Source organism: Otolemur garnettii, unplaced genomic scaffold (assembly GCF_000181295.1).
Source record: "Otolemur garnettii isolate 467f Iridium unplaced genomic scaffold, OtoGar3 scaffold00020, whole genome shotgun sequence".
Lineage (NCBI taxonomy): Eukaryota > Metazoa > Chordata > Mammalia > Primates > Galagidae > Otolemur > Otolemur garnettii.
Genome location: NW_003852415.1, coordinates 1,166,511 through 1,184,790, shown reverse-complemented (window position 1 = coordinate 1,184,790; position 18,280 = coordinate 1,166,511). Strand labels below are relative to the sequence as shown.

The window sequence follows — 18,280 nt, the reverse complement described above, 5'->3', positions numbered from 1 at the left end:
GTGGGGGCAGGCGGTATCCTCTCAAGTCCCCAGCCAGGCCACACCCTTCCGTGACCTCTTCCTTGGGGAGAAAATTGATTCCACATTTCTTTCTTCCCTGACGTTCCTGGGGCAGGGTCAGAGGCCTTACAGAATGCTGTAGCATGTGAGGATGGAATCCTGAAATAAATTTTGTCTTATAGTTGGATAAGCCTGGGTTTTAATATGTTTTCTGAGCCCCTACAGATCCAGACTCTCCTAAGAGACCTCTGATGCAGCCCCTTCCCTCCCTGGGCACAGGTGGGTGACATGTCAGGTCATGGGCAGAGCTGAGGCTCTGGGTTTTAATCTCAGCTCTACCACTTAATAGCCATGCTGCTTAGAGCAACTGATTTAATCCAGTGAGCCTTAGTTTTTTCATCTATAGGGTGAGGATGACCATTTCTACCTTATAGAATTGTCACCAAGATTTACTTAATACATGTAAATGCATCTTTTAGCTCTTCTATGGATGGCATCCACTCTTATTCCTTCACCCTGGGGTTCTCCGAGCTTTATGTTTACATCAGAAAAGCAGCAGCAATCACTAGAAACTCTGAGAGTTTGCCCAGAGCACTTGAAGGTGTTTGCTTCTTGCCCTGGTAAGGTTTTCTGTCATAGCCAAGGGTGAGCAGCAGGGTAGGGTTTTACCTACTGAAGGCAGACAGAGCTAGGGATGCCCTGGGGAAGGTTAAAAGCCCCACTCTGTGCCTCAGCTCTATAAAACAGGGGATGTTAGTTCCCGTATTTTACTAATTCAGGTAACAAACTAGCAAAAAAAAAAAATGAAAGGCCTTAGCAGGTGTCTGGTACACTGTATATTAATGGGTTTGGGCAGCTAGATCACTGGAGGAAGACTTCCCAGGTTGGGGTCCTCATTCCCATAGAAATCTGCTTTCATGTATGCCCCAGCATGGGTTTCCAGCCCCTGGGAGAGCAGGAAAGACAGGCTGGCTGTTGGCTGCTGGACTGGTGGCCAGCCCCTGAGAATTGTATCCCTGACCCCTGACCCAACACCCCCACCCCCAGCTGCCTGGGTGGATGATGGACTTGAGTGGGCTAAAGGCATCTGAAGTCAGAGATCTGTGTTCACTGTCAAATAAGCCGGGCATGCCAGACTCGGGGGGGTGTGTGTGTGTGGGGGGGCGCATTATAGAGGGTGGAGGGGTTCCAAACACCACAAGAGAACTCAAGGGTTCAGGAGGGGATACTTCAAGGCCAAGTTGGTGGTGGTGAGATGCCCATATGCCAGGCTCTGTGGCTTTGGGAGTTGGGCCCAGCTCAGTCCCCTCGGCCTACATTTCTCTCTTCTCCCTGCTCCACCTCGTCTGCTAATCTCCTGTAGCACTTGCCAGGTCCCTCAGCCCTGCCTGTATTTTCATTCCCTTTTAACCACTACAGCTCTCAGCCTCTTCTACTTTTCATATACTTTCTTGTGGTTCCTGCAGCAGCACCGGGGCACCCTGTCAGAGAGAGTTTGGCCACAGTGATGGGAGGAACAAGATGAGCTTCCGAGCCCAAACAGACCTGAGCTTTAGAATCCTGGCTTTTAGACATTTCTTATTTAAGAAAGGGGCCCATTTCTTGGGCCAGCTCTTTTCCTTCTTCATGCCCCAAATTTCTCCTAAGTCATACCAGGATAGTGACACCTACTTCTCAGGTTGTTGTTGGGGGACCTTCCTGGCTATGTCTATTGACATACTAATTGGGTTTGTGCCCAAGTGTGTTAACTCCAACCAAAGCTCTAAGGTTTTAGTGACTCAGTGGCAATTATATATATTATATTCACAGTTTGCAGAGAGGGCTTTATTCACCATCGATTCTGTATCCCACACTTAGCAACACACAGACAGTAACAAGAGTGGGGTAACAAACCAGGGATGGCGAGGGAGACCAGTGTGCCAAGAGAGGAGTTGAGTGGGTCCTTCAGGGGGTTCTGTCAGAGCTTTTGGTGATAGCTGGTAAATGCAGAGAAGCCCTCAGTGTTCAAATAGGCCAGGCCTTCAAAGGTGTCTTAAACAAGGCCAGGTCCTGGCTACTTTTGTGATCCTCCCAAATAGGACTGTTTTCATTATCTCAGTCACCTTTTTCCTTTCTATCCATTTGTTTCAGGTCTTGGGTGGTACCAGATGATAACAGGTACTATCCTATCACCTCAATCCATTGCATATATGTTCATCACTTTGAGAGAGGGGTAAATGTGGTCACTTAATGTCACTTAACATGAGTGGGCTTAATGTCACTTAACGTGAGTGACTCCATTTCAAGAGATTAAAACCACACGTTATTATGTTAAGGACCTTTATCAGGTGGCATGTGTTTGGTGCCTGATGCTCAGTCCGTGTTAGTGAGTGTGGCAGTTATTTGATGGAGGTGCGTTGTGTGGACTTGGGAGGAATAGCTCCCCTTCAGCACGAGCTGACATCCCATTCCAGTAGCCGGGGAATGCTTGACCTGAGCTGCAGCAGCATGTCTGCACACACCTGTTGTCCTTCAGCTCCACATCCCCAGATGTCTGCCCACACAGCAGTCTGTGCTAAGAGAGGGCCCCTATAGCTGTGCCTTCTAGGAAACATTCCAAGTAATAAGCCACGAATAGATAACATACTCCTGTGTAAATCCTGCCCTCCCTGTAATGCCTCTGCCATTCACTTTATGTGTGCCCTGGATGGTTTTGTCAGGCCAGCTGGGAGAAAGGACGTTCAAAAGAAGGATCATCTCTGAGTCAGGCAACTGACTGGCTCAGCCAGCTTGCCTGCCTGCTTGCCTGCCTGCCCTCTTTCCTTCCTTCCTTCCTTCCTTCTTTCCTTCCTTCCTCCCCGCCTTCCTTCCTCCCTCCCTCCCTTCATTTCTCTTTCCCACCCTCCCTTCCTCCTTTTCTCCCTCCCTCCCTCTCTCCCTCCCTTTCTCCGAGGCACAAGGAATACTAGATGACTTGGACCGACTTTGCCTCTAAAAGCTCAAATCCAGACATTTGACATGCACAAGTAGTGAAGGCACATTCAGCCCTTGGCAAGGCATTCATGAACTCTCTCATAAAAGCTTTCAAGAGGAGACTGGAAGGTGAGCAACCCGGGACAGGTAGGGGACCTCCAGGGAGGAATCTTCCATGACCATCTGCTTAAGAGACCATGCTTAACCTTGTTACTTCCTGGTGAAAAATACCTTCTTCAAGGCTTCCCTTTCATGCCCGAGGTTCATAGGATGAGGCCCGGGCCATAGGTTCTTGGCCCTCTATAGCTCATTGCCAAAGTACAGCTCTCAAATAGCAAGACTGTAGAGGTTTATAGTACAGAATCTGCAGCCAGAATATCTGTAGGATCCCTGTTTTGATTCCTGGCTTTGTTAGTCATTGGCTGTGTGACTTTACACAAGTTACCTACCTTCTCTGGGCCTCATCCATAAAATAGGAATAATGATAATACCTACTTTCTAATTTTAATTGTGACTAAATGAATTAATATATGTAAAGTGCTGAGCACACTGCCTGGCACATAATAAGCACTATGGAGCTATTTGCTATTAGTATTTTCATCCTCGACCCCTCCTGTTTTCCCTTTAACCAGATGGACCTGGTTACCCACTGAACACCATGTCGGTACATTCCTAAATGTGTCCTTTGTGCTCGTGGTTCTTTCTGTCCTCCCCTTCCCTTCCTCTAGCTCATGTCTCCTGCCCTCTGGAAAGCCTTCCCCAGAGACCCAGCCCCATGGCCATGCCTGCTTAGAGAGACTTCGAACATTCTAGATGGACTGTTTACCTGGCCTTGAGACTCCTGGCTCCTGCTGCTCTCCTGCTTTTCTGCTCTTGGATTGTTATGAAACGCTCACGTGCAGGCTCTTGTCCCGGGCCTGCTGTGTGTGAGTGTGCATGCTGCACCCTGTGCAAAGGTGTAAATCAGTGGTTGGTTGAACCCTGGAGCTAAAATCTTTCCAGTGTGTATTCTGCTTACCCAGTCCCTGCACCCTGCTATGATAGGAAGTGGAGGCAACTTCTGTAAACTGGCTATCCAGAGGAGCCCCCTTTTCTAATATGTACAAAAGCACCAGGTGTCCTAGACCTCTTCTTACCCCTGACACACACATACACCCCCGCCACCAGCCTGGGCTGTAAGCTCTCCTTGGGCAAGATGCCCTTCCCACAGTGCCTAATGGGACTGCGCACCTTGGCAGTGGGAGAACGATGAATTCATGAAATCCAGGTTCCCTGTGTGGTGACAAGTCTTCCAGAGGAAGTTGGAGCCAAAGGCCTCAGACTGCCCACTGGCCCTGGCTAGCTGCAGAATGGGGCCCAGCCAGGGCTGGCGAGACAGCTCCAGTGAAGCAGGGGAGCTGGACGAAGACATGGAGAAGTTCAAAGTTCAGTGTAACGAGTATTTGAACTCAGCAGCTGTGTGTGCAGTGCTGTGATGACTCCACGGAGGATGGAAAGAAGGGAGGACCCAGTCCCTTCCCCTCTGGGGGCTCTGCATCCCTGTCTGAGCTCCAGCCCTTTGGGTGGTCCTTTTAGGCCCAGAAGGAGGCAGGGAAGCTCTTGGAGGTGCTTCTTCTTCTTCTTCTTTTTTTTTTAAGGGCAGAGTCTCATTTTGTCACCCTCGGTAGAGTGCCATGGTGTCACAGCTCATAGCAACCTGCAGCTCTTAGGCTTAGGTGATTCTCTTGCCTCAGCCTCCCAAGTAGTTGAGACTACAGGTGCCCGCCACAACCCGGCTATTTTTTTGTTGCCATTTGGCATCGGCACCCTACTCACTGAGCCACAGGGGTCACCCAGAGGGGCTTGTTTTTAGAGTGGAAGGAGAGGGCTGTTGCCCCAGCACTTTGACACTTGGGTAAGCTAGATAGAAAATGAGGGGCATTTCCTGGGGCCCTGGGCAGCCCTCAGGGTCACCTTCTCCTGCTTCTGCATGTGATCCCAGTGCCCAGACAGCCTGCACTGGCTCTCCCACCTGTCCCCTCACCCAGCCAGGACAAAGGCCATGCAGCGTCTTGAGAGGCAGAGATGAGGGTTCAGCAGCCTACACAGCTGGTTGCTCTATGGAAAACTGTCTCTACAGTCGACCAGCACCTGAGGATCTGGAGGGTGAAGGAGAGGAATGAGCCTCACAAGACTCTCTGGACCATTCAGAAACTGAGGCAGCACCTAGTTCAGAGCTGCCCTTGAGGTGGGGAGCAGGCCTCTGGGTTCCACCCTCCCCCATTTTCCCCAGGACATGTGGAACTCATGGCTCCCTCTGCCTCTTATTCCTCTGCCTGGCGACAGGGATGCTGTTTTCCCTTGGAGCTGGTTGGGAAGTGGAGTAGGGTGCTCTGGGCAGGAGGGACACCCCTAGGGTCCCACCCCCAACCTCTCAGCCTGGCAAAGGTATCTCTTGGATCTGAGGCTTCCTTTCTCTCAGATCTGGGTGTGGCCATGGAAGGAACTAGAAGCCCAGAGCCACAGATGGCCCAGTGGGGCTGAGTGGGGGCTTCTGGCTGACCAGTGAGGCTGAAGAGGTTGGGTGGGTGGTCACAGCAAGTACAGCAGCAGAAATGATCTTAAGGCAACCAACCGAGGGACACCAGGGAGAGGGCTGGCTCTCAGCCCTTCCCACATGGGCACCAGGGTGTGAAGGTGCCGGTGTTGATCCTGCCCTGTCAGCATGCCAGGCCATAGGAGAGTGCAGGGTCCCATCCATGTGCCATTTCTCTGGGTATGCTGTCCCCACTTGTGTCACTGTCTTAGGTCCCCGAGGGTTTGGCAGCCAAGGTCTGTCTGACTGGCCTGTGTGTGAGGTCTGCCTGGCTAGCCAGGAGGAGAGGGGAACAGATCTCTGCCAGGAGCTCACCCCCTAAGCAACTTGGGAGAGGCCAGGGCACGTTGCCCAGCTGAGTGCACCCACAGCCATAGGAGGAGCAGCCTCCTTTTGCCAGCCACAGAGGGACGTTCTGGGAACACCCTCTGGTCCTGCTGCTTTCTCCTTGGTCCCCTCCGGCTCTCCAGCCACTCCCTCCCAGGTGCCTTCTTCACAGCCTCTTCCTCCATTTGCCCTTAAGCCTTTGTGTCCCCAGATCCCCTCTTCCCTTCTTTGTTCTCTCTTTACTCTTTTATTTCTCAAACGATTTAGGTGGGAGAGCACCTGGAAGTCATAAGGAATGCTGCAAACTATCAATATCCAATTCCATGATTGGAGCTGGGAACAGTTTTATTAGCAGAAACTATGACGATCGTCTGTATGTGCAAAAGGAAAAAAAGAAACCCAGCTATAGGCACACGCATGTGTCCGTGAAGAGAGCAAACTGTGGAATGAAGCGTGGTGGGCTGCTGCCACGTTTTTCCATTAATATTAATTTATGGCTTGATCATTTGTTTAATCATGTGCTAGCAGACAAGTGGTAGCAGGCGCCAAAGCTTGGAGAAGAATTTATAGGAGCAAAATTTAAAACTGAGACCATGCTGTTCATTAACACATTTTCCTCTTTTAGGTTGGGAAGTGTTAGCAGAGTTAACGCCTCAATCCAGCAGTGGACTCTGAAATGGGGTTTGTTTTGCAAACACTCTCCGAGTGAGATCATCCCTCCCCGTTAACTCTGCACCCACCACCTCTATATCTACTATCTCTCTCCACCCTGACTGTATGTACAGCCCCAGAATTCTCTCGTGAGTTCTGCCTCCTGGGTGTTTCCATCCTGAGATCCTTCCTGAGGTTCCAAACACTCAACATGTCAAGCCCATCACCCACTTGGGTCTCTCACGTTGAGATCTTAGCTCCCTGAAGCCCCTCTCCCCTTGTCCAGGCCAACGTTGGGAATTATTTATGTTTCTACATCTTAAATATTTCTTGAATCCGTATCTTCTTCCTGGCCCCCTCCTGGGCCTCTGCCAGCCTAGATCACAGCCAAACCTTCCAGCTGGCCTCTAGCCCTCCCATTTCTGGCCCATTCTCTACCAGATAATCTTTCACCAGAATAATTGTCATTTAAGAGGGCCTACTCCCTCATGTCCTGGACCTGTTTGAAAACCAGGAATGTCTCAAGGCTAGCATGTGTCACCCCCTCATCTTTGCAGGGGTGCTGGTCCCTTTGTCCAACCCTCATTGGGGCTGAGAGGGTAAAAGAATCTTCCATCATTGGGCTCCAGAGCCCAGCATGGGGCACTTAGCACATGCTTCTTCAGTGGATGAAAAAGAGTGGCTGTTCCTTGGACCATGTCATTTTCCTGCTCCCAAATCTTCCAGCCACTCCCCCTTTCCCTTTCACTACAGCCCACATACCTGCCCAATATTTTAGAGGTTCCACCATAGAGACCCAACCTATTCTTCTTTAATACCCCAAAGCCTCAATATCCTCATCTGTAACATGACAATAAAGACACGACCCATGGTGGGTGGATTTAGGATGAAGTTACCGGGTTCTGGTAACATGGCTTCTGTACGTAGGAGTTCTGAAGCCTTCAGCAAGGTATATAGAACCTCCAGACTCTCAAATGGGCAGAATGAGCATCTCACTCTTAGGGTGCAGAGAAGCTACGTGAGAGAATGCATGTGACATGGATCACTAGCACAGAGACTGGCACAGAGTAAACATTCATTAAATTATAGCACTAGTTTATTTCCCACCCCATACTTCCCACTCCCTGTCCCCACACCCTGCCATGCACACATAGGTAACCACTGTTTTTAATTTTCCAGATCATCCTTCCAAGGTTGCTTTATGAATATGCAAATAACTGCAACATGCAGCCTTATTTTCCATATTTTACACAAACATTTACATGCCCTACACCAGGAGTCAGCAAATGTCTTCCATAAAAGGAGGCCGGATAGTAAATATTTTAGGCTTTCTATGACACATGGTACCTGCAACTACTCAACTCTGCTGTCAGAGAGAAAAAACAGTCACAGACAATGAGCATGGCTGTATTCCAGTTCAACTTTAAGAACACTTAAATTTGAATTTCATATCATTTTCTCATGTCATGAGAAAGTATATATCCTCACTGATATAAAAGAGCTGCTGCTTTCTGTTTCCAGAATGTATTACTCCATTCTGCGGACAGGTCCTGATTTGTTCAGCCAATCCTCTACTGAAGGACACTTAAATTGTTTCTATTCTGTACAAAACATTTTGCTATTACAAAATAGTGTAGCTATGAATAATGTTCATACATCATTTTAGACATTTATTTGCTCGTGTTTTAGGTCTCCTGGAGGTAGGATTCAGGGATGTGTGATTTACTGGAGGAGTGCTAAGGGAGAGAAGGAAGCAGCGTGGGAAAGGCAGAGAGACAAGCAAGGACGTGGGCCTGGGTGAATCAGGCTTTGTCCTGATGGAGGATAGAGCTTCCAAAGTTGTGCCACCTTGAGGCGAGAGGGCCAAGGGTCTTGAACTTCCCTTGCAGGCAGTCATAGTTTTGTGCTTTGTCTCAGGTGGTTCCCATGGGCTAAGAGCATGAGTCAGAGGTCCCAGATGTAAGCTTTTAGCCACCACACCTGCAGCAGCTGGGAAGGGGACCCAGGCAGGTGGCAGCACCTACCACAGCAGGTCTGCAGGAGGGTCTTAGAGGTGGAACTGCAGTGTTGAAGCATAGATGCATTGTTATGTGAATAGACATTGCCAAGTTGCTTTCTGTAAGGGTTGCTCTAATATTCCTGCCAGCAACATCTAAGAGTGCCCGTTTCTGTATAATCTTGCCAAATGAGTGTGTTATTCAGCTTCTGGATTTTTCCTAATCTGATGGATTAAAAAATGCTGTCTCAGGGTAGTTTCCATTTGCACATCTCTCATAAGGAGAACGGGTGAGCATATGTTTCTGTGTTTAAGAAACATTTTTGTATTTTTTCTGTGAACTGTACATATCCTTTGCTGATTCTCCTAGGTCTACTAGTCTCTGTCCTTTCTGTTCTAGGAACTCTTTAGATGAAGATTCATCTTTTGTCTGTGATATGAGTTGCATATACTTTCCCCATTACAGAGTGGTTTTGGCCATGCAGAGTTGTTTGGATAAGTAAACGCATTTAGCATGATGCCTGCACCTGACCGGCACCCGATGGATATTGTTTCTGTTCCTTGCCCTACTCCCCGTTCTGTGCTTTTTCCAAACTGGGCTCACTCTTCCTTAATGGTGGCTCATGCTTCCTACTTTCCTGCATATCTTTTGTTATTTTTCTAACCTGGAGTATCTTTTTGAGCTGTTAAAATCCTTCCCATCTCTTAAGTCCCATCTCAAATGATCCTTCCTCCCTGAAACCTTCTAGAGTTTCTACTACATATTGTCTGTATTATATCTGAACTTCTGTACCTGTCAGCTATCACAGTCCACGTTGGGTCCTAGTTATTTGCACACATTTACTGTGCTTTTTCTGAGCCTCTGTTCCCGTCTCTATAAAATGCAGCTTCTGGGAAGAATAAAGAGTTATTTTGATTACAAAACAAATGCATGTTTATCCTGCATGATCATATTTCTTGTTAAAAGGCTTAAAAATGTAGGAATATATAATGTTTTAAATGGTAGTTACATATCCACAGGCGTTCTCATTCCCAAGGACTAGGCACTATTTCCAGATCTTCCAGACCTTTCCTACACCTGTGTGTTTATTTGTGGGGAAGAAAGTGAGAAGTTTTTCTTCAAATACAAAACCAGAAGCATGCTCTCCATGTTATTCTGCAAATAGCTTTTTCATTCACTAATATGACATAAATAAAATAATATTTATGAGGTACCTAGCTCAGTACTCAATAAATGATAGCTATAACTATGCTGCACCTTATAGTGATATTTTTAAACTTTCTTTTTAGCAGTAAGACCTTTTTGAAACAAAATAGTATAGTTGTACCTTAGGACAGTGAGCTATGCTTGGGACCCCTGTAGATACCAAAATCTATGGATGCTCAAGTCCCTTATGTAAAACAACATACAGGGTGGTCATAAAGTTCGCATGCAATTGAAAATAGTGTGTAATTTTAAATTACACATGAACTTTGTAACCATCAGTATTATTTGCATATAACCTATGCACATCCTCCTGTATACTTTAAATCTTCTAGTTACTTGTAATACCTAATACGATATAAATGCTATGCATATAGTTGTTATACCGTAATGGTTTTTAATTTTGCTTTTTTTTTACTGTTGTCATTTTTTCCCCCTAATATTTAGGATCGGCAGTTGGTTAAACCTGTTACGTAGAATCCATGGATACAAAGAGCCAACTGTATTTAGAAGCCCATTTTGTAGAGTGGGGCCTCCAGGCTGGAGTGAAGTTGGAGGTGGGGTAAAGGGCACAGAACCCCTCCCCCACGTGTCTCCCCATTGCTTGGTGCCTCAGGCAGGAAGTGGACGCATCCTACACATTTAATTTAGTGGCACCTTCATGAACACAAACTTCCCAGGAAGTTTTCACATAGGTCTGAAGATCCCAGCCAGCTGGGATGGGAATTCTTTCTCCCCAATTTTGTTGAAAGAGCCCCAGAGTGCTCAGGTGAGAGCAGAAGTTGGGAGATCCAGTGGCTGCCTCTTGGCTTGGTGCTGGTTAGTGATGGAGTTTCCATGGTCCATAATGAAATGAAGAGAATAAGGTCAATGTTGTGAGATTTCCACAAAGTTAAGCTGTTCCAATGTTTCTTTTTGGCATTGAAATGTCTTTTCTTTCATGACATAATGGTAACAATGTTGGTAGTTGTGTATGTGTATTTTAATATCTTCCCTACCTATATAAAAAGTTAGCAATTTTATATTATGCCCCCCCATTTCTTTTTTCTTTCTTTCCTTCTTTTTTTTTTTTAGAGGCAGAGTTTTATTTTATCGCCCTCAGTAGAGTGCTGCGGCATCACAGCTCACAGCAACCTCCAGTTCTTCGGCTTAGGTGATTCTCTTACCTCAGCCTCCCGAGTAGTTGGGACTATAGGTGCCCACCAAAAAGCCCAGTATTTCTTGTTGCAGTTAGGTGAGGCTGGGTTCGAACCCGCCACCCTTGGTATATGGGGCCAGCTCCCTACTCTCTGAGCCACAGGTGCTGTTCCTCCCCCCACCACCATTTCTTTCAAAATTTTACTGATCCACAAAATCTTGAAGTTTAGAGATGGCTATTTTGGTCCACTGTGGCAGCTTGGCCAGGACTTCCCTGGAACAGTCCCAGAGATAATCAGTTCTGTTCTTGTGCCAGGTAAGTTTGGCAACTGCTGTCCTTTGATGAAATTGCAGCAGCTCTTCCAAGACTGATAGTAGATGGAGCCTCTCCCAGGGTCTGTGTTTGAGGAAGTCACCTTTTCACTGAGGTTCTCATTTGCCCTTCTTGCCACCACACTGTTGTCCTTAAGGGGAGTGCTGCTTGTTTGGACCACCTGGGCCAAACATGACGCTAGACCTTTCTCTTGTTGTCCCACAACCAAACTCAGACTAGGATGGGGCATGTAGCCAGGACTTGGCTAAGGGTTTGTGATTATTTTTAAGAGCAATGAGCACAAAGGTCAGATGATTGGGCTTACAAACCCCACAGCCCACTATCTCCACCCCACCCTAGCTGCCTATGCCCTACTAAATGGTGAGGGCAGTGGCAACCAGCTGGAGATTACCCAGGAGCCAGAGATAAGCCAAGAGCCTGCATCCCTGCCCACCTCTGAGGACTAAGCTAGGGCTTATGAAGGGAGAAAGCAGTCTCCTTCTATGGGTCCTTTCTGTATAAGACAGAGGATTTATCAAAGAACTGGGGCTTCCTTCTTTACTTTGCTTTGAGCTTCTTAAAAGGCAAGGATTTTTAATTTCGGTCATTTAATCCCAGATCTCCATCATAGCAGTAGATGACAGTGAACAGGGCTCAGAACACTCTGGTTATTAGAAGTGTGTTGACACCAGATTGGAGATTGGTACTTGACTCTTCATATATAAGGACACTTGAATAACAATAACAAGTGGTTTGGGGGAGTCTTTTTATCTCCCTTAGATGAAGAAGAATTTTAAGTGACTTAGTCACATTTGCTTATTTACTTGGGGGAAAGTATTTAGTATGAACTGTAACCCAGAACTGTTCCCCTTCACCCATGTGATTTTAAAATTCTGGCATATATTTCAATGTGGGACCACTGACTTATATTTGCAAAATAATCTCATGGTCTCACTGTTCTCTTAGCCCTCATGACAGCCCAGTGAGGTAGGGATTGCTGTTCTCGTTTGCTGATGAGGAGTCTGCAGCTTAGGGGAGCTGAGTGACTTGCTCAAACCCATTCTGCTAATAAGAGACAGAACTGCATCTTTCTGGCCCAAATCCCAACCTCTAGCCTCTGTACTGCCCCGGCCAAGTCTACAAATAAGGAATGCATTGTTTATTTATTTGGCTTTCTTCTCCACAAAGCTACCCAATTGACCCTTAAGGGATCTGAACTCTGGAATCTTGATGCCATTAGCACTGATTGCCAATTAGAGAAACAAGTGACAGCAATGTAACAATGAATAAATAACATAACAATGACAGTAAGACACCAAGAAAGAACCCAGAGTTTCCATCTTGTGCAGGTTGTAATGCTTTATTTCAAGGTCAAGTTCAAACGTGGCAAGTGGTCTGGGCAGAACATGAGCTACCCTTTTCATTTCTCTAGAATGCTTTGTGGTGTTGGCTCTAATCTGAGCATAGCACCAGCCTGGTATCCCAGGGGAAGACTCCCAGTGACCCACCAGCTCACCCACCTTTCTCTTGGGCACTCTCTTAGGAGCCCTTGGCAGGGGCAACACCTGTGGCTTAGTGGGTAGGGCGCCGGCCCCATATACTGAGGGTGGTGTGTTTGAATTCAGCCACAGCCACAGCCAAACTGCAACAACAAAAAAAGTAGCCAGGTGTTGTGGTGGGTGCCTATAGTCCCAGCTACTTGGGAGCTGAGGCAAGAGAATTGCTTAAGCCCAAGAGTTGGAGGTTGCTGTGAGCTGTGATGGGTGAGGGTGATAAAGTGAGACTCTCTCTTTAAAAAAAAAAAAAAAAAAAGCCCTTGGCAGGACTGGGTTTCTGGGACATCCAAAATGATGCCTAAGGTTTGGGTTCCTATTCTGGCCCATGACAGCTCTCAGAGCTTCTGGGGTGGCTAACTGGACCTCTTTCTCACTCTATCCTCCAAATTCGAGAAGTAGGGTGAGATCTGACTGCGGCCTGTCAGGGTAAGGGTCTGTGGCCTTGGAAGTAGTACTGGGAAGAACAGTAGCATTACTATTCACAGGAGTTCAGTTCTGAGCCAAGGGCACTGGGGAAGGTCTGGGTAGGTGCTGAGGTGGTTCGAGTGGCTCTGACATCTCTCCTTGTTTGGCTTCTGCTAGGAAAGAATAAGAAGGAGCTTGCTCGTGGCCTGAGCATCCAGAGCTAACAGAACTAGGGCAGGAATGGAGGAAGAAACGTGTCCCAGGACCTTTTAGAGCAGCCTACCCAATAACAAACAACTATGTGTTCAAATCTATGAGGCAACTTAGTTAAGACATCAAAGGATGTGAGCAGACAATTTCCACAAGTGGTAAATAGATACCTGAGAAAAATTCAACCTTAGAACTAAAATTAAAAAGGTAGATAGAGGTGAAAGCAACCTTGAAGTACCACTTTATGCTTATTCATAATCAGCAAAGTATAAAAATTAATAATATGCTATGCTGGCAAGGTTGTGCTGTAAGTGGTCTATTTATACATTTTGGTGCAATTCTTTTAGAAATCAATGTGCTAGTGTAAAGCTGGAGCCAGAAATGTTCATAACCTTTGATATAATCATTCTAGTCATCCTAAGGTAGTAAACTTTTCAAAACCTTTCTTATAAAAATTTTCAAGCATATAGAACAAAATAGAACACTACAATGAATTCCCATATACTAAAGGAATATGGGTAAGGATGTCCACAGTTAAAAATTAAAAAGAAATCAAAGTATGTAAAAGCAGAATATGTGACGAAGTTGTGCTTTATCTTCAGCTAGACTATCAAAGCAAAGGACATGGCAAGTATGAAAATGGAATTGTATAAAGTATGATCCAAGGCTAAGTGAAAAATGAGAAATTAAACTGTATTTATAAGAGATGAGGATAGTGTAAACTTATATATGTGAGCAAAGGTTAAAGGAAATAGGCAAAAAATAATTTGGTGTGTTGGAGTGGGAGATGATGAATTCATGTTTTTCTCTTTGATATTGTTGTTGTAATATTCTTACAATAAAAACAAATAGGCTCATGGCTATAATCCCAGTACTTTGAGAGGATTGCTTGAGGACCAGGAGTTCAAGACCAGCCTGGGGCAACATAGCAATACCTATCTCTGAAATAAATTAATTAAGTAAGTAAGTAATAAGAGTGGGCGATTCTAGACACCGCCCCTGAATCAATCTGTGAGTGTGTATTTGTCGGGCAAGTATTCCACGGGTTATTCATGTTAAGAGCTGTGGTAAGCAGGGACAGGGGGATAGGCACAGGACTGGATTAGAGGGCAGGGCCTCTCAAAGACTCAGAATGTTGGAGATACATGGAAACAATCTAACACCTTCATTTTACCGTCAAGAGCCCTAAGTCTCAGGGAGGCTAAGTAACTTGCCCAGAATAACCCTGCAAAAGCCTGGCTATTCTACATCAAGGCAGGCATTTCTGCACAGTTAACCAGCCAGCCTTAGATCAGTCCTCCTGTCTTGGGGCACCTCTATATCCAGAAGTCAGGGGCACTTGTGTGGGGAGAAAGGCAGCAATACAGAGAATATTCCTCCAGGGCAAAGGCAGGGAGGCGGCCATCCCATGAGGGATTGCTCAGGACACTGTTCTAGGATGTAAACTCTGTGCCGCCCTTGGTTGTCTCCACAGGACCCTGAACGCGCTCAGCCAGACTCGCCCTTCCCAGCAGCAAGTGGGACCGTCCAGAACTGTCCGACTTTATCCAACTGCTGCGGCCAGTGGCCAGCTGACTTCCAATGCCCTGCCCTCAGGACCAGGTCCTGAGCAGAGAGATGGCACCCAGCAGGGTCTGGACCACCTCTCATCTCCCTGGGGTAAGGATGCTGTTTCATGTCCTAGAAGAGCAGGGCATCTAAATCTCTGCTTCCCCCTCCGCTCTCACAGAGAGACTGAGTTGTCACTTTGTGACCTCGTTTTCCAACCAGTCAACAAACACTCATTGGGCACCTGCTTTGTGGTAGCTTCAGGGGCCCATACAAGGTGATCTGCTTTGCCCTTATCGCAACCCTTGACTGTCCTATTTCTGCCCAATCTGTCCTCCCCTCTTGTCTTTGCTCCCTTCATATCTAGCCATGAACCTCAATTCCCTAGCCCCAGGCCTTCCGCCTCATCCTTCCTGCAAACCCCACACCTCCTAGATCAACTCAACCCAACCAATTGTTTCCTTAGCGTCTATAGCTGGGCCACTGCTTTCCACAGAAGAAACTGAGTAAAAACCTCTGGACTCACACCACAATACACTCTGTTGTTGCCCAGAAACCCCTCCCTGTGTGGAGGGACATTTTCTCCCTCCATTCCTCAGCTTCTGGGTCTCCCCAGCTCTCCTGAGTTCCCTTCCATCAGCCCATGGCTCCTCAACCTATGAACACCATTCCCTTAGCTGAGTCTTTACCTGAGCATTTAAAAAATTGAGGTGAAATTCACATAACACAAAATTAACCCTTTTAAAGTGTACACTTCATGGCTTGGTGCCTGTAGCTCAGCGGTTAGGGCACCAGCCGCATACACCGGGGCTGGCAGATTGGAACCCAGCCCGCACCTACTAAACAATGACAACAACAACAACAGAAATGGTCGGGCATTGTGGTGGGCATCTGTAGTCCCAGCTACTTGGGAAGCAGACAAGAGAATCGCTCAATTAAGCCCAAGAGTTTGAGGTTGCTACTATGACATCGCTGCATTCTACTGAGGGTGACAAATGAGACTCTGTCTCAAAAAAAAAAAAAAAAAAGAAAGAAAGAAAGAAAGAAAATAAAGCGCACACTTCAGTGGTTTGAAAATGGTATATTCACAGTTTTGTGCAACCATCACCACTATTTGATTCCACAAGATTTTCATCACTCCAAAAAGAAACCCTATATGCATTCACCAGTCACTGCCAAGTACCCCCGCCCTGCCCAGCCCCTGGCAACCACTGGTCTCCTTCCAGCCTCTGTGGAGTTGCATATCCTGGACATTCATAGAAGTGAAATATGACATGTCTATTGTGTCTGGATTCTTTCACTTAGCGTGTTTTTGAGGTTTATCTGTGTTGTAGCATGATTAGTCTTTTGTTTTTTCCTCTGGTTGATGACCCCCTTTTGTGCCTTTTTGAAGGGGAGATGTCCGTCTTGTCTAAGGCATACGCCTCCCTTCTTTCTTGTTTCTTTTGGAATGCTAGGCATCGCCGCCCTTCTGTGTCTCTGACCTGTTCCTCTCAGCCCTCCGCCTTTAGCATCTGCACTTGCCTCAGCTCTGCCAGTCTCTCTCTCTCTCTCTCTCATCTCGTTTCTCTGCTTCCCCCGGCCTCCTCTCTATCTTCTCCCTTCACAGTCAAGCTTCTGGAGCACAAGGTCTTCATATACTTTTTCCGCTTCCTCCTCGCTCCTTCCTTCCTCAACCCTCTGCCTTCTAGCTTCCCTCACCACTCTCCCCCTACTGGATTAATACCTTTCCTTTGCAATTCCACTGCTACCATCCTGATTAAATGAAGGGAACTCAGCTCATGCTGCTGCCATGACCTCCCAGCTGATCACTCGGCCTCTTGGCCCACCCTCCACCCCATAGCCAGGAGGACATCTTGCTGAAGATGGCTTCTGTGGCTTCTCTGCCTTCCACCAAATAATGTGCCTGATCCTTATTCTAGTATTCAGCCCCCATCGCCCCCAGAATCTGACTCTAATCCTTCTCTGAGGCTTTATGTTCCTCCACTTCTCTTAGAAAACTCCCCTCTCTGGCAAATCTGGGCTGCGATCCATCCCCACCCCTGGGTTAAAAGCCCCGCTGCAGCACTTTGGTAACTGTGTGACTGGCATGACCCAAACTTCTCTGAGCCTGTTTCCTTAAGTGTAAAATGGAAATATGAGGTTGGACATATGAAAATTGCCCAGATTCTGCCATAGTAGCCTACAAAAATGGCAATTTCTAATGGTTCAACCTAAAGTAATACCCACTTAAGAGGGGTGAGTTAATGTGCATGAAGCGTGAGCTTGGTGGCGGACACATCTGTGATGTGTATTACCTTCTCAAAGGTATCACCCTGCCCCACCATGGGCTTTTGCATTGAGTAGGTGTTCAGCAAATGTCCCCAGGATGGACACTAGTCCCATGGGCCTTTCTAACCAGGCTCTGGTGGTCATGGCTGTGCCTCTCAGCCCTGCCCCCTGGACCCAAGCCCTCTCTCTGCAGGGCTGAACCTCACAGAGAAAATCAAGAAGATCAAGATCGTCTTCACTCCCACCATCTGCAAGCAGACCTGTGCCCACGGGCACTGTGCCAATAACTGTGAACGGGGAGACACCACCACCCTGTACAGCCAGGGTGGCCATGGGCATGATCCCAAGTCTGGCTTCCGCATATGTGAGTCCCTTGGCCCTGAGGTGGTTTCCGGTAGCCCTAGGGGGTGGGAGGCCAGAGGACCTGGACTGTCCAGGACTCAAGCCCACAGCTCTTATGCTGTGGCCCCATGAGTTGTCCCAAATCACATGGAGAGCTGAGTCCTCACCCACCTCTGTTGCAGCCTTGCTGTGCGACTCTGGGGGCTCCCTAACCTCTCTGAACTCAAGTCTCCTCAACAGAGGAGTGGGGGAGTTCATCCTAATGCCACTGCCCTGTCTCCCGGGGTGCAAGGGAGGGCATGAAAGGGCTTTTTAGAAAGGCGGGAGCTAGTTATTATCTCCCCTTCTTCACTCCTGGGTTTTGTGAACAGTCCTTGCATTTGGGGTTTTGGGCTACAGAAGCCATCCAGATTTGGGGTCCTGCTGCCCCTGTTTGTCTGTGTCACTGGCTGGCCACAGGGTGAGTACTGCTGTTTTCCCACCATTGGTTACCGTGAGGGTCGATGTTGCAGATTTCTGCCAGATCCCCTGCCTGAACGGAGGCCGCTGCATCGGCAGGGATGAATGCCAGTGCCCCACCAACTCCACGGGGAAGTTCTGCCACCTGCCTGTCCCGCAGCTAGACAGGGAGTCTCCAGGGAGGGGCTCCCACCGTGGGATCCTGCTGGAAGCCCCCCTGAAGCAGTCCACCTTCACATTGCCTCTCTCCAACCAACTCGGTGAGTGCTGGTGCAGCCAGGACTGGGCAGAGCACCAGGCTCATGGATGTGGTCAACGGTCACTGTTGCTGTGC

General features: G+C 47.5%; 1 protein-coding gene across 1 annotated transcript in view; it reads left to right on the top strand.

The window, feature by feature from the left end:
- Window positions 1–18,280, top strand: part of LTBP2 (latent transforming growth factor beta binding protein 2) — a 101,014-nt gene that overhangs the window by 36,288 nt on the left and 46,446 nt on the right. Inside the window, exons 4-6 of the mRNA XM_023511488.1 lie at window positions 14,801–14,985; window positions 17,339–17,509; window positions 18,000–18,206. Coding sequence (XP_023367256.1) covers window positions 14,801–14,985; window positions 17,339–17,509; window positions 18,000–18,206 — 563 coding nt within the window. The remainder of the gene's footprint in view (window positions 1–14,800; window positions 14,986–17,338; window positions 17,510–17,999; window positions 18,207–18,280) is intronic.